Source organism: Phoenix dactylifera, chromosome 17 (assembly GCF_051530095.1).
Source record: "Phoenix dactylifera cultivar Ajwa chromosome 17, Ajwa_hap1_PhDact_Kaust_v1.1, whole genome shotgun sequence".
NCBI lineage: Eukaryota > Viridiplantae > Streptophyta > Magnoliopsida > Arecales > Arecaceae > Phoenix > Phoenix dactylifera.
In genome coordinates, this window is record NC_143206.1 from 13,550,751 (window position 1) to 13,577,549 (window position 26,799).

Below are 26,799 nucleotides of genomic sequence, written 5' to 3' on the forward strand. Positions count from 1 at the left end.
TACATTATGTTGGCATTATTAATATCTTGTGCATATTAAGCATCAACTTTAATGATAACCAAGTACATTAAGCATCTATATGAGAATGATGAACTTTGCACAAGATTATTTGTTGTACATTAGCCATGAGTTTTAATGATAGAAAAGCATATTAATCTACTGTTATTAATGCTGTACCTATACGGTGACATACACTTATATGTTCACATCAAGCAATAAATTTTAATGATGTTTGAGTATATTATACTGGTGTTATTAATACCATATTTATATGGTGACCATCTCTCTCTCCATGTGTGTGTGATATTAGCACAGACCCAAGCTGGAGCTGCTCAATTTGTTTGATAACGCCCCCACTTTGGGGGCCCTAATTTTTCTCAGAACTGAACTAGAGTGGGAATCCTTGAAATGATGACCGGCACTGCAAGCTTAATACATTCACAACATTAAACATGCATTCTTTTCATTACTTCGGATGAGAATCGCTAGATATTCCGATTCCCCTATCCCAGCCAACGGACACTCAGGGCTCGTTTGGTTCGCGGGAAGTATTTTTCCCCTAAGAATATGATTCCTGGGAAGTAGATCCTTAGGAAGAGAATGCCTAGGAAAGTACTTTTGGCATGTTTGGTTGACTATGGAAAAGTGACAAATTTCTAAAGTGCTTATGTTTGGTTGATCATCCACTTTTCTGAGAAAGTTATGTATAATTCCTATTATACTCTTAATAAAAATTAGGTCTTTAATGCCTCTTTAATGCTTCTTTAATGCTGAAGGGACTTTTTGGAAAAAAATAAAAATGGAGTGATTTCCGCCTCATGGGAAAGTAACTTTCCTATGTTTTTTATGGAGAAAAACTTTTCCATAAAATATGAGAATCATATTTTCATGAAAATATAATTTTTTATCTCTTTTTTTTGAAAACTTCAATTAAATAGAAGTTATCTCGTTACTTTTTTTTTTTGTTGACCATACTCTTTTTTTTTTTTTTTTTTTTCCGAACCAAACGAGCCCTCAGAGTACTGCAGCCTCTGGAATCAAACGGGTCTCTATGCCAAATGGCAAGAGGTGATTGGTGATATTAAATAGAAAGAACCAATTCCCTTGTTCCTCGTGGCAATTAATACATGTGGGCCCAGAGATTTTCTTTTTACTACGGATCCCTGCGGGTAGCGATGCCTCGTACAAATCTCGTCAAAGTCTCCAGGTGTCGATTATCTCTATGTAATGAATTTTTTGGATATTAAATTCGAGAAAGGAGGTGGGAAGCCATGACGGAACCGAAAAGGGGCATATCCGGAGCGGGGCCCGAGGGGAGTATTTCTTTTCCGTTTACGGCAAGAAAAGATCCGGTGGGCCAAAAAACCGCTCGCTTTAGAGAAGAAAAAACCTAGGGTTTCATCTAGAACCCCGTCCACGTTTTTCTTGTAAAGAATCAACTCCGGAATCCTCTTGGAATCGCTCCCTTTCCTTCTTCCAGCTTTGGAGAGGAGCTGTTCAATCGACTCTTAGAGCCCTCATCTTGCCGGTATTTTGATCCTTCCGCAGCCATTAGGCTCCGAAACGTAGCCAGATTAGACAAGAAATGTTGATTAATCGGTCTTTTTTTCTCATCTTTTCTTCTATCTTATTCAGTTAGATTATTGTTGTCTTCGAAGATTTTAATCTGGATCTATTTGCATGCTCTTTAAGATTTTGGTTGTATGTATATTGTCGATCTTGTTTTGATTCTGAAGTAGTATTTTTCACTCGAAGAGTTGAATAGGTTGAAGCTTCGGTTCTGATATACGAGTTATTTCTTGATTCTTGAATTGCGTGGTCTAAAGATTTTTTTGAAGTAATCGAATGTACACCAAGAATGATGTGCTGAGGGGTTTAATAGATTGAATCTTTGGTTTGTGAGGGTTGGGTTATTGTGGGTTTTCTTGAATAGCTTATCCTGGAGTTATGAAGTAATGAGATGGTCGTTGAGAAGTTTTTGGATTTTAAAAGGACTTGGCTGGAAGGTGTTCGGTGAATTGGTTAGCTGTTATATAAATCTTAAAAAGGTTCTCAAATATATGTAGAGGGTGCTGCAATTTGCATTGGGACTGACATTGCATTTAATTAGACATTGGAATGTATATAAGATAAGGAGGGACCGAGAGATACGCTTCTCCGTGCCTTATGGTTTCCAAGGGGAAGGACAGGGAAGAGAGGAGGATAGAAATGTAGCCTGTGGTAGGTGAGTGAAAGAATATCTGAAAGCTAGTATGAGAAAATCTTTGGCATGATTTAATGTGAATTCCGAGGTTATGCCTCTTTTAGTGTTACAAACAAGAGAGAGGACCTCTTGATTTTTCCAACAGGCAAAATCTGTATTAGGTGAATTGCAACCGGTGCAAACTAGGATATGCCTTAGCTTGCTGGCCTTATCTCATCTATATGACGAGCCTTTTGTAAATCACAGTACAGTGAATTTGATGCCCATTTTGTCAGTTATTACTTCATGCTAATCCTTTTAATGGTTGTGCCAAATTTTCATCTGAGGCACGATTAGGCCAGAGGATGGTCTGGCAAGAGTTTTGCTAGACTGATGTGTTAGTTTGAGGACCCTTGATTTTTGGTTGCACATTTTAAGCTAATGGTTTAAACAGCAGTCCTTCAAGATTTTCGGTCGCTTGGAAAAGGTCTTGGCAAGAGGGAATCAGCAAGATTGATGTTGAGAACTACATAACAGATGTGACAACTTCACCATGCTCTCCTTTTTTGTTCATTTTTCCCAAATAAATGATGTTCTTAAGCATTAGCTTAGGCTGGAAGGTTGCAGCGATTGGGGCATTGCTTTTTATTCACTCAAAGAAGTTCATTAATTGCTTCCAGAAGGTGAGGTTAACGAGAGATGTGTGATGTACTGCGTTGGAGATAAAAATTAAAATTCATCCTGTAGTTTCCTTTCTACTTTCCAAATCTTGTAGTAAACTCTGGTTTATGCTATTTCTATTTGTGCTTTGTTTTCTAGGTTGAAGCTTCCCTCAAATATGGGAGATTATAGAGGAAAACTTAGGAGAGGCAATGCAATTGAGGAATACTTACATGGAAAAGGTGTCATTTGTTTGCATGCATTTTCAGACTTGTCACACATTTCACCAGCAACATTTGTCTATCTTCTGAAGGAATGTTACATATGTGGTAAGTTTTTCTTTACTTAGATATATTTTATACACCAATCATGAACTACTTACTGAGATCGACAAGTTCTAAATGCAGAATGGCATATTCTCTTATTATTGAATGCGACAATCATCATACCATGGAAATTTGTAATGGTATACCCAACCATAAGTGTAAAGTATGTGCTTTCTAAAATAATGGTGTCCTAGTGCTCGATGCTTCCGCCATTGTGGGATTTGGGCAGGGCCAGATGCATGCAGCCTTGCTTTCGTGTGCAGACAGGCTATTTTCCTATTTTAAAACCATGATACCTAGGATACATTGGAGTAACCTTGCCGTTGCATCAAGGCCTGCCATCTAAAGCTATGAGGTTTCTAATGGAGCACTAATTATTCCTATGTGATATATCTAACTTTTCATTCAACTTCTATTTTCTCTTGAACTTTTAGTGACATATCTATCTTTTTGTTTGACTTCTGTATTATCTTACTGTGGAAAAATAGTTTCACTTACAAATTTATCAAAAAGATATTTCGTATGTGACATGTATATGCATGCTAGTTGAAACTCAATAAACTAGCTGCTTTGCTAGTTGCAAAGATATTTTGATCCTTTTGTAACGATCAGTTATTTTAATGGCCAATGCAAGTTATCTTGGTTCTTAATGTCTGAATATTTGAAAAATGATTTTTAGGAGGATAGTGATGTCTTATGTTTTTTGTTTATTGATGAAGATGGGTCTCCAATGTACTGAGTCCTACAGTGAGGTTGTGAATTACTCGTAATATACAAATATCTTATTGTGTATTGTTGCAGTACCTTTGGTGTTTCTTGCTTTTGAATCTTTTATCGCAAGTCATCTGTATGAATCTTTATCCATGATGTCTCAAATCCTCTTTTCTGGTGACTTCAATTCATGTTATCTTAGGCTTTGCTTCTCTTTTTTGACCATTTAATCTTAATTTGAGTACCTTTTCTTAGATCACATGTTTTATTTTTATTTGCATATGTATTTATTTATTTATGCATGTATTGAACATGCATTTTTGTATAGATAACCATAACCATCAATAGTAAGGCTGCTCCATTATCACCTTGGTGTCATAGGTTCGAAACATAGAAACATCCTCTCAGCATGTGGGGATAAGACTGCGTACATCCAACCTTCCTGGATCCTATAGTGGCAGGAGCTTTGTGCATCAGGACGCCTTTCTTTTTTAACTATAACCATCAAGCCTTGTCCCAACTATTTGGATCAGATTTATTTATCCTCATTGACTAAGCATTCCTATTTAGGTTTGCCTTTAATGTTTTTGTGTGTACATCAATATATAGACATATATACCCATGTTTACATGTCTGCATATAATTGGTTGGTGTTATGATCTTGTCAAAAATGATTGTTTCCTCATATTTTCTAATTGGAATTCTAATGTCGTGAAGTTTTGAAGTTGATCTTTGAGTTATAGTGGATAGATTGATCTTTGACTAAAGAGGACTGGATCTTCTTATGGGAACTGATTATTTTTTTCAAAAATGTTGGATACTATAGAACTGTAGAATAAGGATTGCCGAGCCAGTACCGGTAGGCTTATTGGTCGGCTACCGGACTAGTACCGAACTGGCCGAAAAGGTCACAGTGCGTTGCACTGTGGCATATCGAATTGAACTCGGTGCTGGTTCGCACCGAGTCCTGTCCGAACCGGACGGAACCGGTCCGGTTCCCTCCGGTTCGCTCTTGTATTAGCCGGTTCCACCCCTATGGGGCCGGAATCATTTTCTATGCCCGAACTGTCCCGGTCAGAGACCGGACCTGTTCGGTACGTTCGGTATGGGCTGAACTGGCCGGTACCGGCCAGTTTAGCATTCCTTGCTGTAGAACTATAAATTTATTTCCAAAATTGTGGATGCTATAAAATAGACTTGAACACTAAATCTATAGCTGAGTTAGGAGAATTACTTTATGATGTTATGAGATACAAAATATTGTTCAGGTAGTTGATTTATTCATCAGCTGTTGGATGATCCCACATGCTACCAGATTTTAGTTAGTTTATAGAGGATCTCACTCACCAGTGAAGAATAACCATTATTATTATCATGATTGTAGATTTGGAATGAGAAATAAGATTATGTTCTCTGTAAGGAAGTCAGAAAGCTTGTGTTATCTGTCCTTTTACTGGCATAAGAATTTGTTAAAATTTGGAGGTGGATGAGGGTGGGATCATTTAAGGGTTGCCTTGGTATTTCTAACTGTTCAGGTAAATATGGGTCTGTATTTGCAAGACACAGGCTGATGTGGTCGTTAAATAAGGTCTAGATGTGTACTTGGAGTCAGAGCCGCATCTAAGCACTAGCTCTGGCTTCAAGATCTGGACCTGGATAAATTTGGTTCTTCTGACTCTGCATTTAAACCTGCAGCTTTGACAAGGGGAATGTTAGATTTTACTTTTGAACTTCCCTGCTGATACTGACACATCGTCCCAGGTCTGCATGCTTCTGTAAATATGAATTGAATGCCTCTTAAATTGTACTGGTGAATTCAATTTTTTTGTTTGTTTGTGTTTTGGAGTTCTTCACGTATGTAACTATGTAGGCCTTTTGAGTTGCTTGTGTTATTTAGTGATTAGTTTGTTTTTAAAATCCTAGATAAGCTACTGAGCTTGATGCTCATTTCACCAAAAAGCTTTAAATGTTGGAGGATCACTGTTGCTGTAATAGAAGACTGGCACATGTTTTTCAATGCTGTACTTAAATAGATAGAACTAGGCTTGTTAGTTACTGTTATGTTCTTAGTAGTCACATATTGAAGTGCATCATGTTTATGTTGACCTGATAGCAAGGTTCTTTTGCATCAGTTTCTTTGATTTAGAAAATACTGTGCCTCATTTGACTATGCTGATGACAGGCACGCACAAAGCAACTCGCAAGTTTCGAGTTCTTCAGCAGCAAGTTTCACGAGCCCTGTATCATGGACCTCAACCTGGACCATTCACTTTTATCATTCAATGCCTTTATATTGTTTCTTTACTGGGACCTAATCATGCTGATGGGTTCAGTCACATGCTGATTTCCTCTCTTCGGAATATAAGAACACTGAAATCCGTGCTAGAAGATTTTTCTGAAGCAAAGCACCTTGTTGTAAAGCTATTTCTCGATAAATTTGCTTGTGCTATCACTGATGATGAGAGTATAGTTGTAAAGTTGTTGGAGGAATTTGATGTTGAGTTGAAAGATATTGGAGATGCCATATGTGGTTCAGAGTTGAATAATGGATGCTTAGACCGGGCAGAGGCATATGCTAAACAATTTATCTCTGGTTTAATAGAATCAAAGTCATATATGGCTGCTGTAAAGCTGTCAGAACGATTTTCCATTCAACATTCTGGGGAGTCTTTTCTTGTAAAAATGATGCAATGCAATCAATTTGGAACAGCAGAAAGATGGGCTACTTTTATGGGGAAGCCAATGATATGTTTACTGGTCCAAAAATATTTGGACATGAATTTGCTGAAGCTTGCTTATGACTTGGTAAAAGGTAATAATCTCATGCAGGAGTTTCCAGATGTGTCCCATTTATATAAAGAAAGGTATCAATCTCATGTCTCTTGCCTTTCAACCAAGTTTGCTTGGGATAAGGTCCTTCAGTTATACAATCTTCACACGCATGTAGTTTCTATCTCAATAATTCTTAGAAGTTTTCCATCCAATTGCAGTTCATTAAGAAAACTGGCCGAAAGAGGGTGTTGGGATGTTGCAGAACAGAGGGCAAACAATGACAGGGAACTTTTAGAGTTCCTGGTAAGAATATTAATTTTATCTACCTGTATGTGGCGAAAACCTTTTAGGCCTTGTTTATTTGCTTGTATGCATTGACAATTCATTTATATTCACTCATAGTTATGGATGACTCCATTAACATAATACTATTAATATATAAGTGCATACATACCTTGGGTGGAACTGACTTTCTTTCAAAAGGAGCACAGGTTCTTTAGTCACTGATGTGACCTAAGTTGGGGTAACAAACCTTTTTGACTTTTAAGTTTTAACTACAGCAGTCAAGTTGTGGTTTCATGTTTCTTGGGAAGCAAAAAAAAAGAAAAAGAAAAAGAAATAAGAAGGATGAAAGGAGGAGACGTCAGGAAGAATAGACGAAGAGGAGATGAATATGGGGAAAAGAAAGAAATGGTTTTAGTTTGACTGCTGCTTGTTTGATGTTATCAAGGTAAAAGGTTGCGAGATGAGAGCCAAGAGTGGAAAAAGTAGGTCTTAGGTTAGGTGCATGGATTTTTATTTTGATTTTGTAATGCTTTGTTCGATATTTTCATAATTCATGTTACCTCATGCACCTAATATATATGCACACATTTAACACACACATAGGTATACACGCACATAGGTATGCGCACACACTCACATGAGTTCACATTCATATACATACATATGACATACACGCACATAGGTGCCGTATCGTACTGGACCAGTATGCAGTTTTGTACCTTGCTGACACTCGGTATGACTCACTGTCTGATATTGTACCACGTACCGACATTGTCATTGGATGGTACCGATATGGGGTCTGGTACCGAGCGGCGAGCCTTGCTCATATGTGCTGTTTATATTGTTTATATTGGAGAAACATGTCTTTGAGCAATACTGAACTTTGTGAGCCTATCTTGCACTTAGTTTTATAATTCGCTTGAAATGCTTGTTCCAATGAAGGTATATCTGGCCATGGAAGCTGGGTACATGGAGAAGGTTGATGAATTGTGTGAGCGTTACAACCTTGATGGTTTCACTAAAGTGGTTTCGGGTATGCAAAATATGCTTTGGTCTTTGAATAAATCATCTAGAAAAATGTAGATCAGCTTTATCAATTGTTGGGTAAGATGTCTCTTCTGAATCATTATTTATAAGCTACAGCTTGCAGTGTTATGTATTTTATTTGTTTGACTGTGATTCAGGGAAGTATGTCTGATGGGATTTATTTATGGCCATTTATGCTTAGTAAGTTTTTCCCCTATTAGATATAATTAAACCTGATAGCCCTTTCTTCCAGGGTATAATATCCAAGAACCTTCTATACTTCCATAATTTTTGTTGAGGCTGAATGGTCTTCATTATAGCTGTAAATTTAGTTATAGGGTATAATATCCAAGAACCTTCCATACTTCCATAATTTTTGTCGAGGCTGAATGGTCTTCATTATAGCTGTATATTTAGTCATTGATGACTTTTCAAAATTTCCTGAATTTTATAAAGTAGTGCATAGGGTCCAAGAATATGATTGTTAAATTATTTAAATTTATGATAATATAAGGACTTCAAATAATTTCTAACTTTTAACAGTCCATAAGTCCATTTTGGAGCAGCTAACTTAATGAGATGGAGGAAGAACCTGATTGAACCATTCTACTCTGCGTATTAGATCTCAACCATTAGTTCAAAGGTTGCTCTTCATGCAGCTTACTATTAATCATCATGTGTGTGATTTTGTCTATAAAAACTCATTTCCACTTGACCTAGCCTTTTCATATTACCATGTATCAATCAAGAAGTACATTTTTTTATGCCAACAGGACTTGGTCCTGCTGGTTGGCACTATTCCCTTGTGGGGAGAGGTGTTAGGTTCAGTGTTGGGGGTGGCATGTTACCACCATAGTTCTCAGAGAGAAAATAATTACATTCACTTCTATGGAGGCTTCTGTCGCAGTTTGCTGTATACACCTTATTACTCTTGAAGACGCTAATCCATTGGAAGTTTCTTAGTGCCTGCATAGCGCTTATTATCAAAGATTGGATTCTTCTTTAGGAGCCACAATGATGATTCCGATAATTGGGACTTCAAATCTAGTTTTTATTTTAGAAAAAATAAACTATCATATAAAATAGTAGCAGCAGTAGTATTTGCAGTAATAATAATAGTAAATCTTACAAAGTATTAAAGTGATAAAATATTGGTAACTTTAAAAAAATTGAGGAAGCATTAATTCTAAGTGATTCATAACTCTAAAATCTGTAAGTTCATATATATTTTAATGTAAGTTCCTTGTATTAGGGATTGAAAACAACTCTCAATTTTTGAAAACCATCTTTTCCTTCACCTTTGTCTTTTGATGTTTTACCTTTGCATTTTAAACTTTAAAGCCTTATACCTCGACTTGTAGCTAAAGTTAAAGATAATCATTCATTAGTTCACATGGCCATTGCTCTTGATCATAACGGTGATGGTGTGTGATGCGCACACTGGACATGCACATACGACAAACCAATCGCTGCTATTTCCATGGACATGCAACCTACTCCAAATTCCATGATTGTAGAGAATTGGTAGACATCACACTCATCAACATTGATCTAATTGAGTGCTACCATGTTGACAATCGTATATCTTTTAAAGAAGCCACCAAGGATCTTTTTTTCTTTTAATTTTTTAAATTCTAGTGTTATATCAAATGCCCTTGTTATTCAAATAATGTAGCCTGTCCAATGGGATCAAAACTAATTGGGAAATCCAGCAGGATTGGGCTGGATTATCCATTGAATTCATGGAGTAGCTAGTCTAGTTGAGTAGGCCCATATGAATTCAATACCTCCCCAGCCCAAAAATCCTATGGGAGGAAAAAAGACCCATGAAGGTCCTTTTTTTTCTTCCTGCAGACCAACAGTAAGGCTGCAAATGGGTCAGGTTGACTTGTGACCAAACCCGACCATTTAGACCTGATCCGACCCGCTTTAAAGGACCCATAAGATTGGGTGGCCCTATATCTACAGCTGTGAGAGAAGTAGTAGGTGGATGATGACAAAACTTCAAGTGGAACGCCAACTTTGCGGCCTCTCCAAATCAGCTTCTCGGTTGCCCCAGTTCGTAGGTCCTGGACAATGCAACCAGATTTAGAGAAGGTTACATTACTTTCTTATATCTGCCCATGAAAGTCTTCTTTCTTCAAGTAAGAGAGGAGAAGATTCTCTAATCTTTCTGTAATTGACTCCCTCCCGAGTTCTAAAATTAGACATGTTCCACATTTCGGATCAGGTCTGGCTTTATTGAATTCTTATCCAACTTGACCCGACGTGACCCATTCTTTATCTAGGTCTAATTTGTCTTATAATTTATGACTCGACCTGACCCGAACCCGGTATACCTATTAAACTTGGAGGGGGTGGAGTGTGTTAAGTCGGTCTCTCAGTCTCTCCCGAATAGAGTGCCAAATCTTTTGATCCCCGAATACCTTGATTGATATCTCCCTTCCTTCGAAACGGCGGTCCTTCGAAACCCTAGGTATCTTGAATTGGCGTCGGCGTGCTTCGAGCCTCTTTCGTGATGGTCCCCCGAGGTTTCCCCTTCCACCATGTTGGCATGCTTTGAAGCCCTAGATCTCCTGAGGTACCCCCCTCCTCCGATCCTCCCCCTCCACCATGTCGTTCTCCCTATACTACTCTTCCCAACTCCTCCCAGTCCCATTCCGCCTCCCCACTTCTTCCCTTCCTCTTCCATGCCTCTCCTCTCCTCTCCTGAAGAACATGGACCGCTCTCCCATGGTCAGGTTGTGCCCATGGTGAGCTGATCTCTCACCCACCCATCTGACATCAGTTGGTGATCCTCCGCCTTTGATCTCACCTCTATGCTCCAATCGTATGCATGTACCCTCCCCCTTCCCCTCTTTTTCCTAGCTTCGTCTTTCCAACGAGATCACTTCCACCTCATCTCCTTAGTCTTCGCTCAAACTCTTCGTCTCTAACCCTAACCCTTACCGAAAACAATCATAGTATTTGTATTAATTTAGCAATTATTATGACTATGATTTGTTGAATTGTTACCGAATCATTGTGATTGGTTGATATTGTTCATTGCTCTCAATTTTGCGGATTCCTAGGCAATGCCCTCTTTTATATAAATACCTAAATGTATTTATGCCTCCGAATTCTTTGTGTTTGTGCATGGTTCTCTATGAAAAGCTTTTTGGTAAGCTAAAATACGATTATAACTTTCATCTAGATGAGTTTTTTGAGATGGAGGTTATAACCACATTCTTGTAATTGTTCATAAATTCGCACGACTGGTATATCATATATATGGGGCAATTACAAATACACCAGTGAAATGCAGGGTTGGGACCCAACTCGGACCCGACTTAGACCTGATCCGGACCCGAATTTTTCGAGTTGGGATCGGGCATACATGGACCCAACCTGACTTGACCCAATCTTCTATTGGCTGGGTTTGAGTCCAACATTAGGACCCGAGCAAGAAACTAGGTGGGGTTGGGGTCATCCATGCCTCGATCCAACCTGACCCATTTGCAACCCTAGCCAACAAGCCCCTAGATAGGATTTAGGCTAAGATTAGGATGGGCCTTTAGAAAAATATGGGTTGGGCAAGTCAGAAGTCCTGATTCTTATATGAAATCCAGCCCAATCTTGTTAGATTTTCCAAACAAGCCCTAACTTGTTTATCATGCATATTACTCTATCTCTATGATTGATCACAAATTCATTGAGGAGCAAGAGTGCAATGGCTACTGGAGTTTTTGTTGGTGGCACCCATCCATCTCTATAATAAGATTCATTTAACTTAAAACTCTCCACCAGCTAACACATCCTACCCAACGTTTTTATAGTGAGATTTGGCTGACAATTCAATACATGCTTGCTTGGTTTTCTACTAAGTTGGCTTGGATTAAGAGTCCTGATTTATTTTAAAAATGTGAAATTTGCTTGAATAGTTGAGATGCTTTGAACTAAATCTAAGGGCCATAAATCCCTCTTGGCAAGAAATTATTTGTATAAGTAATAAGATTTGTTTTTTATTTCCCTACTTGGTTTTGCCTCATCTTCTATGCAATTGTACATGTGAGATCTTGTGTTTCTCACTAATGCATTTTGGATTTTTGTTTGTCCATTCTTGCTGAAAATTTTGGCAAAAAATGCATAGACAAATTCTATATTCCCCGCTCACTGAATCAGTAGATTTGAATGCCTTCACCATTCTAATTTCAAGAAAATATTAGGCTTCCTATAAATATATGAGCATTGCCAACTCCCATACTCAGCAAACGAAAAAAGAACACTATATTGATTTTAGAAAAATAGCAAATGGTTGTGCCTCTATTTGTAGATGGCTATATAGGTCAATGTTGGTCTTTGCAAGACTTGGTTGCTTTTTTTTTTTTTGAGAGAGTGTGTGAGAGAGAAAGGGAGGGAGACCCACCTGCACTATAATTATCTAGGTACCAGTACATGGGGGTGTGCCAACCAGGACTCGAATCTAGAACCTTTGGTTGTAAGTAAAGGGGTATGATCATTTGAACAAAACCCTATTCATCTTGGTTGTTTCTTAGCATTACCTTATATGAATCGAATTCTATTGAAGCATAATTGCTGCTTTGAAAAAAGTATTCAAAATAAACTACAAAAACTTTTGCCACTCATATCCATCAAATGTGATTATTTAGATGAATTATGGGACTATGGAGGATAGGCTTGAAGCATGGTTATAAAAACCGGACCGCACTGGTTGATTGTACCAAAAAATGGTGAACCAGAGCCCTGGCAGATCTGGTGTCTTTATAGGACCTAATTTGCCCCCGAGGCTGGTGCAAACTAGATTGAATTGGCCGATTTTCGGGAAAACCAGCAACTCGAGAGGTCCAAAACTGGGTTAACTAGGTATAAAAATTGAACCGGCCATTTTTTTGAGAAAACCGGCAATGATAGCGGTCCAAAACCAGGTTAGCGAAGTTTAAAAATTGTGAAACATATTTTAGATACAATTATTAAACCAGTTTTGATTTTGGATTGCTTGGGTAGTCGACTTTCTTGAACGGCCAGTTCAATCCAGCTTCTGCTGGGTATGGTGCAGATCTGGTCTTATTAAGAAACTGGACCAGCTAGGGCTCTGGTTCATAATTTTCCAGTCAGATTGGGCGATCCGATCTGATTTTTAATACTTTGTAATTTATCACTAATTATGTATAGTTTTCTAATACTGTATATAATTTTTATATAAATTTATTTTTAAATATTTTAATTATACCCTGGTTTTGATTAACTTGGCAGTCAGACCACTAAACTGGTGACTTAGACCCTTGCCCGGGTTGTTCTCTTGTTTGACTTCAATAACTGTGGCTTAAAGGTTCTGATACATACTGATACCGGTGATCTAATATTACATAAATTGATATACAGGGTTGGTCTGGCTTAATACTTATCAATTATGACGTAATGTCACCGTGCCTTCATTCTTCTTATAGTTTTGGGAGCATTGGCATATATTATAATAAAACAGAAGTGAATCATATCATTGTTGAAATGCTGTGGGTGTCTTTTGTAAATGATGCTTTAGCTGTTTTGTTTATTATGTTAGGCTGTCCTTTCCAGTTGATGCTTAGCTGTTTTGTTTATTATGTTAGGCTGTCCTTTCCAGTTCTTGAGAGAGATTAACAATTTCTACGTCTCCTAACAGGGAACAGGACCTGATCAGGTACACATAATTAAGAGGATAACATATTATTGGTATATAAGAAGACAATTACTTGAAAATGCAAAGGTTATCGTTTTTAAGTTCTTAACATGACATACAAACTATGCTCAAAACAATTTTCGTAAAACTATAGTTTCTGTAACCCTCGTTGTTCTATGCATGTTCATGTCATGTGGCCTTATGATTTATGCGGCAACCATGAGACTGGAATAATGTATGTGGTGTGCAGATTAGCATGCAGCCTCAGTTGAGGTTCCCTGTATCTTAAGAGTGTTGCAGTGTTGCTGACTGCATAATTGTCAGGCCTCTTGTATTTCAGGACTGAGCAATGTATGCTCATAGCATCAAACTTCATGATTAATGTATTTTTTATCAGCCTGATCATTTGATGGTGCACAGTAACTTCTACACTCAAAGGTTTGACCTTAATGTTTTAAGGCATACCACTTTACGAATTAATAATATCTTTTTGTTGACTCTTTGTATTGTTCAATGTACCTACAGAACGCAACCTTAGAATTATTTTGTTTTTAGCAAACAAAGCAAGGCATATCCTATCTATACTTGGTCATCTTTAGGAATCCAGATATGCTTCATCAAACTTTACATATGTTGTATGTTGGCTCTCTAGCTGGCATCAACTCTTAGAATTAGTCTGAGTTCTCTGAAGTTTTGGTCAAGGCAGGTTTGAGAAGAGAGCGACCAATAGTGAAACCTAAAGGCTAGTTGGCGGGTAGAGAAATTTTACATATTGCTTATTTAAAGCTCAAGTAACTAGGAAGATTCTCCTGGATTTGAAAAACTCCTAAAGAAAGAGGGTTAAAGACAAGGATTTGTATAGGAAACTACATTCTTATGCAAATCACAAATTATAAGCTAGACACAAACTGAACTACTATCCTGTGACATTATAGTGGAACCCCCTGGACGAGAATGCTAGGAACATCATAAATAAAAGCATCTATCTGTCTGTCAATTTTCTTGATCAATCTACTTGCCCTAATACCTCAACTTAAAATACTGCAGTAGGCAAAACAATCTTCAAATATGGATAGATTGTGCAGATGATTTGTTAGAGAAAATGCACGTTTTTTTGGGTTCTTGTAATATTCTATGAAAATATGATTCCATCATTTTCATTTGAATTAAAGAAGGGATTGCTTCTTCTTTAATCTCTTTAGGTACTATTTTGTTTTTGCCTTGTCAGTAACACCAAGTTTAGCTAAACTGGAATTGTGACTAGTACAAGTGCTGGGTATTCCGTACCATACCATCGCATGGTACACAGCATTATACTTGTAAGATTAATAGGGTTACCTAGTGCTCTTCGCGCAAGAGGAAAAATAAAATAAAAAAATAGTGTGCCTTATTATCCTCTTCTCTTTTCTCTTTTATGCGAGCTTGTAGGACCAGTGTGACAATGGTGGTGGCAGGCAACTGCAAGGTTTCTGGCGAGGTCAGAGGGAACAATGGTGAAGTGAGGTTGGGAGGAGGGGAAGTTGTTGCTGGTGTTGTGCTGGTGCTAATGGTGAGGCAGGAGATGAGGTAGGCGTTGACATTAGTGATGGCATGGAGGAGATTAGCGAGGCTAAGGAGACCAAGAGGAAGTGTGGGTGTTGGTGACAACGAGGTCGAGGTGGACGAGGTGGTCATCAGTGAGAGGTGGGCAGCATCAATTCGGTGGGCATCGGAATGAAGGAGGTGGGAAGTGAGTGATAAGATTTTGAGGAGTGGAGTCGAATGGTTAGAATGAGGACGCTCAATGGCCTCGATCCTTCCTTTTTCAGTTGGGTGAATTGAGTCAGAACTGCCCGAAACAGGGGAGAACTGCAAGGTTCAGTCTAGTTTGGCCTGTTTTAATTGGTTCGTTGCATGCACTATTTCGAGAGCCCAAATTGCCCTGGTTCCTGGCCATTTTGGTTTGATACCCCTTGAATTGCCCAGTTAGTTCGTTTTATATCTATCATGGGTTACTTCTGTAGTTTGTTTTTCCAAAAAGGCCAAATTACTATCTTATGCAAAAATAAGAGACATTAATAATACGAAAAGGTGATCTAGGCATTGATGGCCACAAATCTGTTTTGCATGAAATGTATGCTCAATTAGTTGTATGGTATTTAAATGAGATTCTTTGAATCAGTTGGTTGATTAGGAATTTTCTCATCGATTAGAAATGGTCAGATGTTTGAAGGGGATCTTAATTGATCTATAGATATATTTTCAACATTTTGGCCCAGAAACAGTTGCTGAGCTCAATCACATTTAGACCTTTTGGAGATGTACAAATTGAAATTTTCAGACTCTAGAGTTTTCTTATTGTTATGTCCAGCTGTTAAGACTATGCATGCTCATAATACTTTTACTTGCCTAAGTTTTGTTATGAATTCTTTCTCTCATCAATAATTTGGTTTACATTTACTCCAGCATCGTTTCATTTTTTATTAGATTTCTTTATTGCTCCTGTATGATGCAGGGCCTGGGGAAAGCTCTTATGGGGTGTATTATTTGGATCTGAAGAAATTGAATATGGATGATATCATATGGGTTGATAACATTGATGGACTCTTAACCGCTAGGAACTATATCGAGGAATGTAAAATTGTTGGCATAGATTGTGAATGGAAACCTAATTATGAGAGAGGCAGCAGACCCAACAGGGTAACTAGTCAACTACTAGAAACTTTATACTATAGTTTCAGTTATTTCTTGAGCAATACCATTACTTATCAATCTTGTGTGCATGTGTCTGTGTTTTGTATGTGAAAGTAATAGTGTGCAAGGAAATGTTACATTGAATAAATATCACACATTGGGCTATAAAAGAGTTCTTCATAAATGACAATGTCTAGAAGTTCTTTTCCACCGTACATTGTGAAATAAATCCTTGACGGGCTGCTAACTGCTTTGAACCATATCAAGCAATGAATGTTAATTGTAAATAGAAACGTAATTATTAAAAGTCAGCAAGTTAAACATAGTAACTTTTTATTTAATAAAATATTGTTCTTTAAGTGAATTATTTCTTGCTTGATTAATAGATTATTAATATTTCAAATATTTTTTTATGAGATTTCACTAGTGGGTGATCCATTATTGCATGGATTAATATCTACATAGGATTAATCATGCCAAAAACCTTGAACTTTTTAGGGCATTTGAATTTCATCCTGAACTCCAATTTAGTGCAGTCAGGTCGTTGAACTTTCAAAATTTTGTAATTCATACCATAGCTGTGTCATCCATTTGGTTGCCATGATAGAGATGGTTACGTGCTGTCATGCGATTTGCCGATGTAAAAAGGGCTGATGTGGACAAGCTTTTCTCCCCCATTTTTGCCCCTCTTCAGTCAGAGTTTTCACTTCCAATCCTATCCAAATCCCGTCCCTCGTTTCTGGTGACCGGAGCGGCGACGGGCGTGAGAGTGGTGGTGTCTGCCTTTGGCGACGAGTGGCGGTGCCTAGGCCTCCATTTCATTGATAAAGGTCCTTAACTGACTTATCATTCTTGTCCACCTCTGCTCGCTTTCTCAGGTCCTCCATGATGGGGTTCTCAGGGTTGATTTCCATTGTGTTATTGGAGGACATGTAGCCTGCCAAGCTAGAGTCCCTCAGTGCCTGTGCCTTCATGATCCTTTCCATATTTGCAGTCCAACAATGTTCACTAATGACCAAATAGCAAGGAGAGTCGACCATACAATCAGACACCATGACCTTTTACACCTTGTCACCCAAAACTTTTTTGATCATCTTGCAAAGACCTTCAAATTTCTCCTTAAGGGCCTCCTTTTTCTTCTTCTTATCCTTACTCTCATCAAGCTTCAATCCTTTGTAGTAGACACCAATTTCTTGCCTTCAAACTCCCTCAGTTGACCACGGCATACTTATCAATTGCATCAACCATGAAAAGGACCTCATAATACTTCTTCTTCGGCCTCTCTAGGAATGGGGAGTCTCCACAGCCTTTCTGCTCTCACCATGATGTGGTAAATGCCATTCTGGCCCTCCATCATCCTTGTAACATAGTCCTTATGGCTGCTCATCTCATTACTTCTCTTGGTGGAGTGATACCTCAGCAAATTTGCAAGCTCTGCCCTATTGTGAGAGTCCTCATGTATGCGAAGCTTGAGGTTCTTAAAGAATGCCTTGTAGAAGTTGCTGTAGCCCTTTTTGCTTTCAGCAATCTCAAAAAACAATTTGATGCACTTCTTGACTAGGTTCTTGCAGATGACTTTGAGGATCTTTTTCTGCTAGAGCATCTCTCTTGAGATGTTCAGGGGAAGGTCCTCAGAGTCCACAATTCCCTTAATGAAAACTTGAATCAGTTCCTCACAATTGTCCATGATGAAAACACAGCAAACATAAAGCTTGATATTGTTGGGCTTCTTCCTTGTGTCAAAGGTCAAAACAAGCCCTCTTGGGCACAAAAAGGATGGCCTTGAACTCCAGCCGGCCCTCCATAGAGAAGTGCTTCACAGCCAAGTGCTTGTCCCAGTCATTGGTTAGACTCTTGTAGAAAGCACCATACTCTTGGTGATCTCTTCAGGCTTCCTCATTTAGATTGGTTTCTTCTTGTTGACCAAAGACCACTCATATGAGACCTCCTTCATCTTCCTTTTCTTCTCTCCCCTTCCTTCATCAACATTTTCCACCTTGCGTTCCTTAGTTTTCTTATCCTCTCTCCTTCACACTCTCCCAGCTCGCCTCATGGCCATCACAGGTCTCCAGTTGCCGGATGGCAAGGAGGAAAGGAATTGGAAAATGAAACCCTAGCCGAAAGAGGAGAGAAAGAGAGAAGAGGGGTGGGGGGGGGGGGAGAAGAACTTCAGGGCTTTTTTCCCACATCAACCAGTAGAAGGGCAGATCAGCAACTTTTAGATGGCATGTGACAGCACAGGACCATCTCCGTCACAGCAATCAAACGGAATTCACAGCCAGGGTCGGAATTGAAACATGTTGGAAGTTCGATGATCTGATTGCTCTAAATTGAAGTTTAGGAGGAAATTGGCGTGATTAATCTTCTCTACATATTTTGCTAAAGTTTTCCATTATAACTAAATGTGTGTACACTGTTGCTTTTGTTTTTTAAAAAGTCATTCTCACAAATCAAATTCATTTGATTTCATAAATAGAAGTATTTTATGGTATATTTGTCATTTGGGAATTGTGTATCATACAACCACTTTTTATGGATGAGATTACCATATCTGGATGAGGAGTAATCTCACAGAAGAAGCTAGAAGCTAATTTTTCTATCACATCTACTTGAAGCTAATTCTGTTAGCAATTATAATACATCTAGATAATTAACTTTAGAAGCCTCCTAGCTCATGAATTTGATATCTTTCATGAGATATTTATACACCTCCATCATGTGTCTTCCACAGAAATGAATATCACTATTATGATTGATGTCCTAGATTTACTTCTATTAGTTAATTTGTCCACTAATGTTAAGCAACTTGTGTATCAGGTGTCTATCATGCAGATTGCTTCAGAAGTCCGAGTTTTCATCTTTGATTTGATTAAGTTATATGAAGATGAACCAGAAGCATTAGGCAGTTGCTTGAGGCGCATTTTGTGCTCTTCAAACATACTAAAGCTTGGTATACATTCATCACATGAAATGATAGTCATATCCGTTTTTCTATGAAGAAAGAAGAATAACATAATTTTTACTTTATGTTACTTCTTGCAACATATAGGCTACAACTTGCAATGTGATCTCAATCAGTTGTCATATTCTTATGGCAACTTGGAGTGCTTTGATTCCTACATCATGCTTCTTGATATTCAAAAACTGTTCAAGGAACCTAAAGGTGGTTTATCTGGGTTAGCAAAGGTACTTTGATGATTTATAGTATGGCACCCTAACTAATAATATTTATATGTCTATGTGATTATTCAACTGGTGCTTGTTCTGTTTGAACTTCATCTAGCAGTTGCTGTTACATTTTTCAATAGATTGAGATGATGAGTCACAGAATGTTTTGTGCCTTGAGCAGAAAATATTAGGAGCTGGTCTGAATAAAACAAGACGTAACAGCAATTGGGAGCAACGGCCTTTAAGTGAGAATCAGGTCTCTCTCTCTCTCTCTCTGTGTGTGTTCGTGTTCATGCATGTGTACGCATGCATGTGTGTTTGCATGCTTGTGTATATGAGCATGTGTGTTTGCATGCCTTCAACTCCCTCAAGTAACAACTTCCCCCCAATTCCCTCAAAACCAAAAAAAAAAAAAGTTTTAAGAAGGGGCTGCAGTATGCGGCAATCAAGGTTGCATAGCGCTGTTGCAATACGCAGATGCATAATTGCATGCCTATGCAGTTGGTATTGTAGAAATACTTAGAATTAAATAAAATTTGCAATGGGTGAAACGAGTTAAAGATGGCAATAAACAAATAAAAACTCAAGAAAAAATTTAAGCATTCACTGATGCATATTTGAGAACCTATCTCAATATAATATGACATATATTAATCGAGAAATAACAATATTTTCACATAATCTAAGCTTAGATTTCTGGACTAAGAATTGATGAACAATCAGTAAAACAAGCAAGCAGGTATTTGCCTTATAACTAAGCTTAAAGTACCTAGCTAGTAAACAGACATGCAGCATTTAAGCCACTAATTTTTAGAAGGACACTGAAATGCAAATACTCTTTTGGGAAGTGACTTAGCATTTGATGTCATCACAATTTGATCTGCAGGTCGCTTGAGCCCATATAAGCACCCAATGTCTAGTAGTGCTGCAATTTTTTAAACATGCAGCTGCATTAATTGCATTTATCAACATCGTCTTCCTATTTTAAATGAAATTATAAAATCACATCCAGGATGTTAGCATCAGAACTAAGCATGGAGAAAGGTTCACTTTCTGCCCTACACACCAATATATGGAGTTTCAGCATTGATCTAGATGCAATATCTGAATCTAAAAATTAAACAAGAGAATAGGTCTAACTAATTTGGAATTATTAGACATCAACTAGGTCAAAAAGGGTGATTAATCTGAACACAAAACTGTGTATGTATATGCAGAAAGAGTATGCTGCTCTTGATGCTGCTGTCCTTGTTCGTATATTCCATCATGTCCGTCAGCAGCCTCAGTCGGGTGCTAACAAGGAGTGGTGCAAAATTGAATGGAAATCTCACATTGTAAGTAATGAATGCAAATAGAGCAAGTTCCAAAACCTAGTTCATTTGAAAACAAGCCAAGCACATTTATACCTTTTTTTTTAATCTACTTACCAAATCGTTCTATACTTGTGCAGGAATCGCGCATTAGTAGAAGAAGGCCTACAAACACATCTTAAATTAGTGCAGAATATGGCAATAGTGTCACCTACCAATCCATTTCGAGGTTACTGTTTCTTACCTCTGCACCAGAATTTATCTGTTGCATAGCTTATTATACATATCTGGTCATCAAACACCACCTCACATTCTGTTGCTATTGCTGGTCAGTGGTCACCCATGCGTATAATTGTTACTGTACATAGATAAAGTTACTAATAGAAATGTTGATCATATTACACCTCTTGTTCAAATTGTTCCTTCAGTTAGTAGACTCTGCCTTAGCTTCAGTAGATATTGATTTGCCTTCACTATCCATTCAAGAAGTATTCTCATGCTTGATGCAGATGCAACTCAGTCTGTGTCCTGGAGCCTGGACCTGTACTGCTCAGGTTCTTCTGGTTAATCATTACTCAAAAATTTGTCTCACTGAAAAGTTATAGATTTTTGTGGTGCTGAACAATGACAATGTGGTCAGATGGACCATAGAAGTGAGCATATGCCTTTCTTGGTAACCGGTCACTCTGGGTACCGTTTGGCTACTTTCTGGCTAATGAGTCTCAATATCGGTCATTGTGATAGTTAAATGAATTAACCGTCTGTGTAGCCTGTAGCCCGTACATATATATTCAGTTGATATTGTGCATGAATATTGAAACCTTTGCCGACTCTGGTTTGTGATCCTATTACGAGTAGAGCTCTTTGTTAGTTGGGAATTATGATAACTTCTGGGATATGTTGGAAAGGTTCAACAATTACATATTTACAACTGGTTATACTGTCTGTTAGTTTTATAGACGTGAAATCAAAAAGAAGCCCCATTGATGATATCAGATGTTTGGAGAAGATATGGCTGTTAGTTTTATTGACATGAAATAAAAAAGAAGCCCCATTGATGATATCAGATGTTTGGAGAAGATATGGCTGGTTATATCCTGATAATATCTGCTTTGTTTCTAAATTTTAGTTCACGGACAGAGGAAAATAAAGTTGGAAGGATGTATCATGCTTTCAATTCTTTCCATTTTTTCTACTAAGCTTTGCCCCAGGCTGGTATCTCATTTGAAAAAATGTGCTCAGTCATCTCCTGTGGTTGGTCTATTAACCGCCATCTGATTCAGTGTGGCTCTCGTTGGTAATCTTACATAGGGGATGAACATTTAGGCAGAGGGTACACTTGAGGGTTTAACACGCCCACTCTTAGAAAAAGACATTTCCACAGAAACGGAGATTCAACTTATTAATAACCTTAATATCCCATATTTCTTTCCAGCTGCTTCATAAATGTATATTCAATGCATCTTGTGTTATAGGCAGAAATCTTTGGGCTGTTTTTGCCATAATTTTCTAAGAGATGTTGCAAGGACAAAAAATGCATCCCTTCCACCTTCAAATGGAATGCTCTTCACCTCTCGTCTCCTTTTCCATATTTTCCTAATACGACCTTGTTTCCATTTTCAACTTTGCCATCATCTTACTTATTTACCTTCTATATATTGACCCTCTCTCTATCATCAACTCTTTGTTGCAAACTCTCATATATTTCTTTGCATTTTTTCTGTTGTCCAAGAAAAAACCCTTGTTTTGCTATTTGTCCACCATTTACGAATGATTTCTTGTAATATATGGGATCCTCTCAGGGAGAAAAGGGAGACATTTTTTCAATCTACTCAACTCCGACTTTCATAGAAAATAAAAATAAAACAATGTTAATTCAAGAGTATGGTTCTCAGCCCTTGTTCTTTTATTAAATGAATAAAATCGTTACACATGTCCAATATTTATACTAGTAAGGTCTGTCATTTTTATTTGGGTCGGATTCTTCATCTAGTTAAAGAGGTTACAATTTTCTGGCTAGCAGAAAATCACATTAAAACTAAAATTATCGTGGAGTTAGATCTTGACTCTTACATCAATTATCTTTTGTTGCATCGCTTAATTTCTCTTGGATTAGAAGACGTGTCCGATTAAAGTTTTACATGTAAAGGAAACTTGTACTTTGTTCGGCTCATCTTGCGATGAAAATGTTGTTCAACCCCTATCATCGGGATACGACAAACCCCTAGGGGGTGGTGGCACCCCTGTAGTACTCATCGAGAGTTTTTTTTCTAAGTTTTGTTTTGGCGCTTGATAGACTGAAAACAGACATAAAGTTATGGCCTCCAAAAGCTGTGGTTTGTGATTGAGTTTTGGATATGATGGATCTTGCTCCAGATCCTGTCCATACCTACCCAATGTGGCCATAGTGGTCCATAGCGAGTGATCCTCGTGTATCAATATATAGCAAGCATTAAGTATGAATATGTCACTTTGTAGAACATATGGAAGAATCGGAATAAGAAATTTTGAGGGGAAGAACTTGGAAAAAAGCTCCATGCTTATGCTAATTTGTAGCCAAAACAGAGAACCTCCAGAGGTTGATCCGGAGGAAGTGATTGTTAAAATCAACCAAAGTTGCAAAAGGCAGATTTCTAGGCAAAGAAAGGGTCATGATGCATGGATCAAAGAAATATCTTTAAAACTAAAAGCCAAACCAAGGAATCTCAAGGTATATGGGAATAGTAGTAATAGTTACTGCAGAGTGAAAGAGATGAAGAAGGAAACTGGACATATCTTAAAAGTCAAAAGATTATATGATGATTTAATTTAGCATCTAAATTGCATGTGATGGTTGGGTGTTCAGAAATCCCATATGGGACTAATTCTTAAGGTTGCTTTTAGTTGCGGAATGAGGTAAGCCAGTGTAAATAGTTAACCTACTCCTAACCTGCTTTACATAGGTGTAAACTACCACACCCTATATGGGTGGAAAGGTAGCTTTACCAACTTTTTAAATTGTACGCTCTTCCCTAAGAATCAATAATTTCGGGTGTTCGGTAGGTTAAAGTGGAATAGATGGGTTAAAGGGCCTTTTTCCATTTAACCTTCTTTTAACCCTGAATAAAACAAGCTTAAGTGCTTAACCAATTAAAGGAAAATTAAACTGGTGTGTATTGTTTCAAAAAACAGCTTCTTCACATAAGTTAATATCATTCTACTTTGAAAGACTAGATGGAATCATATTCATAGCAGCATGAGTGGAGCTTGGAACTTACAGAATATAAGTGACAAGACTGCTAGATAACCCATAAATGCTTTATTTTTTAGGAATTTATAAAAGTTCAAATGGCTAAAAAGGATGTATGTTTTTCTCCTCAGATTATTTTCTTCTTCTTTGTCTTCACCAAAAATTATCTATTTTTCATCCTAAAATTATGAGCAACTTGTTGATCTCTCCTGTTCCCTACTTGTTTTAGATGTTTTCCATGTTGTCATGCTAAACGAAAAAAATCTTGGTTATACAAATCAAAACTCTTCTTAGGGGTTCCTGATCTTGATTAGAAGCTGTGTTTACTGGTGCCTCTGTTTCCAGTTTTCAGTTTTATCTTGTATTTGAACATGTTCCTAAATTTCAGAAATCTTTGGGTTAAATATTTTTTTCATTTACTTCTTAAGTAAAAACAAAATATCAGTCTGGGACAATCCCTTCATTGTTATTTCAACCGCCACACCATTGCTGCCGATGCTACCTACAGTTGCTGCCATCACATTGTCATTGCTGCCATCACATTGTCATTGCTACCACCATCAATATTGTTACTGTTACCCCTAAAGCAGCACTACTGCCTTCATTCTCCTGTTATCTCCAGCACCAGCAACACCACAACCACCATGACTATAAAACATTTGTTATATATATTTTTTTCTTTTGAGAATATAGCTGATTATGGTGTATGTTTCTGTATTCAAACAATTGGAGCAAAAGAGGAACAAATGGCTTGTTTCTGGTTTTTATAACCATGAAAAGTGACAACAATGCCAAGCACAACCTAACCTAACGAGTTATAGAAATATGAAACGTAGATAAGCAGCATACCAAGGTGAAAATTTTACTTCTAAGATGTTTATGTGTAAATATTTAACTTAGATGCCAGGGATGATTAAGGTTCCTTTAAACGAGTCTTTGAAGGTCTAAATGCATTTTTTATAACAAAATGAACCATATGGACTATCATTTGTGATTGGGCTTTTGAGTAATTTGAGAAACCTTGTAATGGAGGAAGCTGATGCACTATCTTTTGAATGGATAATTTGGTTCAGTAGTCTCCTTATTTTACAGGAAAGTTTCCCTCTTTATCAAAAAATTATTAGCATAAATTGCCATCTTAAAGTTAATTCCTAATTTTTAGTGATCTTTCCCCCCCTTTGTTTGGTCGAATTTACAAGTGATTTTGCACAGTAGCTTGTGACTTCTTGCGCTTAAGCAAAGGATTCAATCATAACAGATGCTTGCAGGGCCCGGGCTATCTTGAAAGTGCCCTGTGTTGGTTCTGAAGGTTTCTCAATTCTTTCTTATCGTCAACTAAAGCAAGTTTTAAACACAGGATTATTTGCTTTTTTAACATCCATCACATCAATCAATCAAAATTATATCTGTTGGTAAGTTGAATCTGGGAACTAGTATAATTTTAAGGATAGGCAAGAATAATATGCCCATGTTTCTTGTTTTTCCTATATAGTTCATTTTTGCAGGTAAAATGAAAACACTTATATCATTGAACAGATTGCAGGTTTCCCTAGTGTTCAAGGATCTCAAGGGTGATTGTCAGTGTTGAGAATCTCTTTTATTGGCCAAGTGGCAATTTGATGTCCATAATTATATCTTCAATTACTAATAATTTCTTTAGCTACACATCATTATTCATTTCTTTTGAGGGAAAAAGAGGAATGATGAGAAACCCCTACCCCCTTCCCCTGCCCCAAATTATCAGAAAGAAAAATATGTACAGAAAAGTATCCCAAGAAGCTAGTTAATGGGAGGCAAGGCAAAAGAGAGATTTTAAAGAAGCCCCTTCTTCATGCTTCTTGAGCCTCTTAGAATTACATAGGTCTCTCCACTGCACGAAGCATTCAAGGCCGACCTCAGCACTGCTATGATGGATGATTTGTGCTCAGAAACACCCTGTTATTTCTCTCTTGCTGCTCTTTTCAGTATATGTTTTTATTCTGTTAGCCAAATGATTTACATTATTTCCTTGCTTGAAACTTCACCTTGTCTTCAATGTTTTACTTATTGCTAGTAATATTAACTTCTTTTAGATTTATATGAATTATTGGTTACTGAATTTTATTTCTGACTCTTTATTTTGTGATTTTCTGAGATATTTTTCAGTTAATCTAATTCTGTTTTTACTTAATGAAACATTTATTAATTCTTTCCATCAAAGAAACATCTATGAACGCTGAATCTTTAATAACAGCTAATATTTACTATACAAGGCTATGCAGCGGTGCAGTTATTTTATCCATGACATCCAAAGTCTGCCAATCATCCTGCTGGAGGCAGTGATTGAGATGAGAAAAAGCTGACTGGTGCCAGCCTGTGTGTATAATGTAGTTTTGAGATGAACAAAGGCAGATGGTGTAACCCCTTATCTGACCTGGCCCATGGTCAGCTCACCCAACTTTGCATTTGGATGGGCTGAGCCATATTTGGTTGGGACGAGCCTGGTTGTGAAAACTCTTGGCCATTTCAAAGTCAACCACATTGCTTTATGCGCACATACAAGTACAGGTACCTTTAACATGCACTGAGTTGACATGATGGTCGATGGATATTGGTTGCATGGAAATTTGTTAACATGTAAATGTGGTCAAAATCCATGTGACATCATTTTCTAGTTTATTTTTTTTCTTAAAAACCAATGAGGTAAATCTTAAATGAGACCTGCTTAGTGGTTTCGGCTCACCTCTGGTACTTGATGTATATGAGGGTATACTTATGACAGAATTGCCTATATTTAATAGCCACTATTGAAGTTTCTAATA

At 37.6% G+C, this 26,799-nt stretch overlaps 1 protein-coding gene and 1 pseudogene across 8 annotated transcripts; one reads left to right on the forward strand and one right to left on the reverse strand.

The window, feature by feature from the left end:
- The first annotated feature begins 1,251 nt into the window (after positions 1–1,251).
- LOC103711235 (Polynucleotidyl transferase, ribonuclease H-like superfamily protein) lies at positions 1,252–26,799 on the forward strand. 8 transcript variants are annotated; one of them, XM_088713843.1, is made up of 12 exons: positions 1,252–2,865; positions 3,002–3,171; positions 6,062–6,743; positions 6,870–6,954; positions 7,879–7,969; positions 16,113–16,297; positions 19,109–19,241; positions 19,341–19,477; positions 19,641–19,715; positions 20,677–20,793; positions 20,910–20,998; positions 26,251–26,799. In XM_088713843.1, exons 2-11 carry the CDS (start codon positions 3,021–3,023, stop codon positions 20,949–20,951), a joined length of 1,698 nt encoding a protein of 565 aa, XP_088569969.1. In that variant the 5' UTR covers positions 1,252–2,865; positions 3,002–3,020; the 3' UTR covers positions 20,952–20,998; positions 26,251–26,799. The 8 variants fall into 8 exon arrangements, with proteins under 8 accessions (XP_088569969.1, XP_008795524.1, XP_008795527.1 ...); XM_008797302.4 differs by having other exon boundaries at positions 1,372–1,528; XM_008797305.4 differs by having other exon boundaries at positions 1,372–1,528; positions 26,260–26,799.
- On the reverse strand, positions 16,970–18,538 carry LOC148699649 (heat shock protein 81-1 pseudogene; annotated as a pseudogene).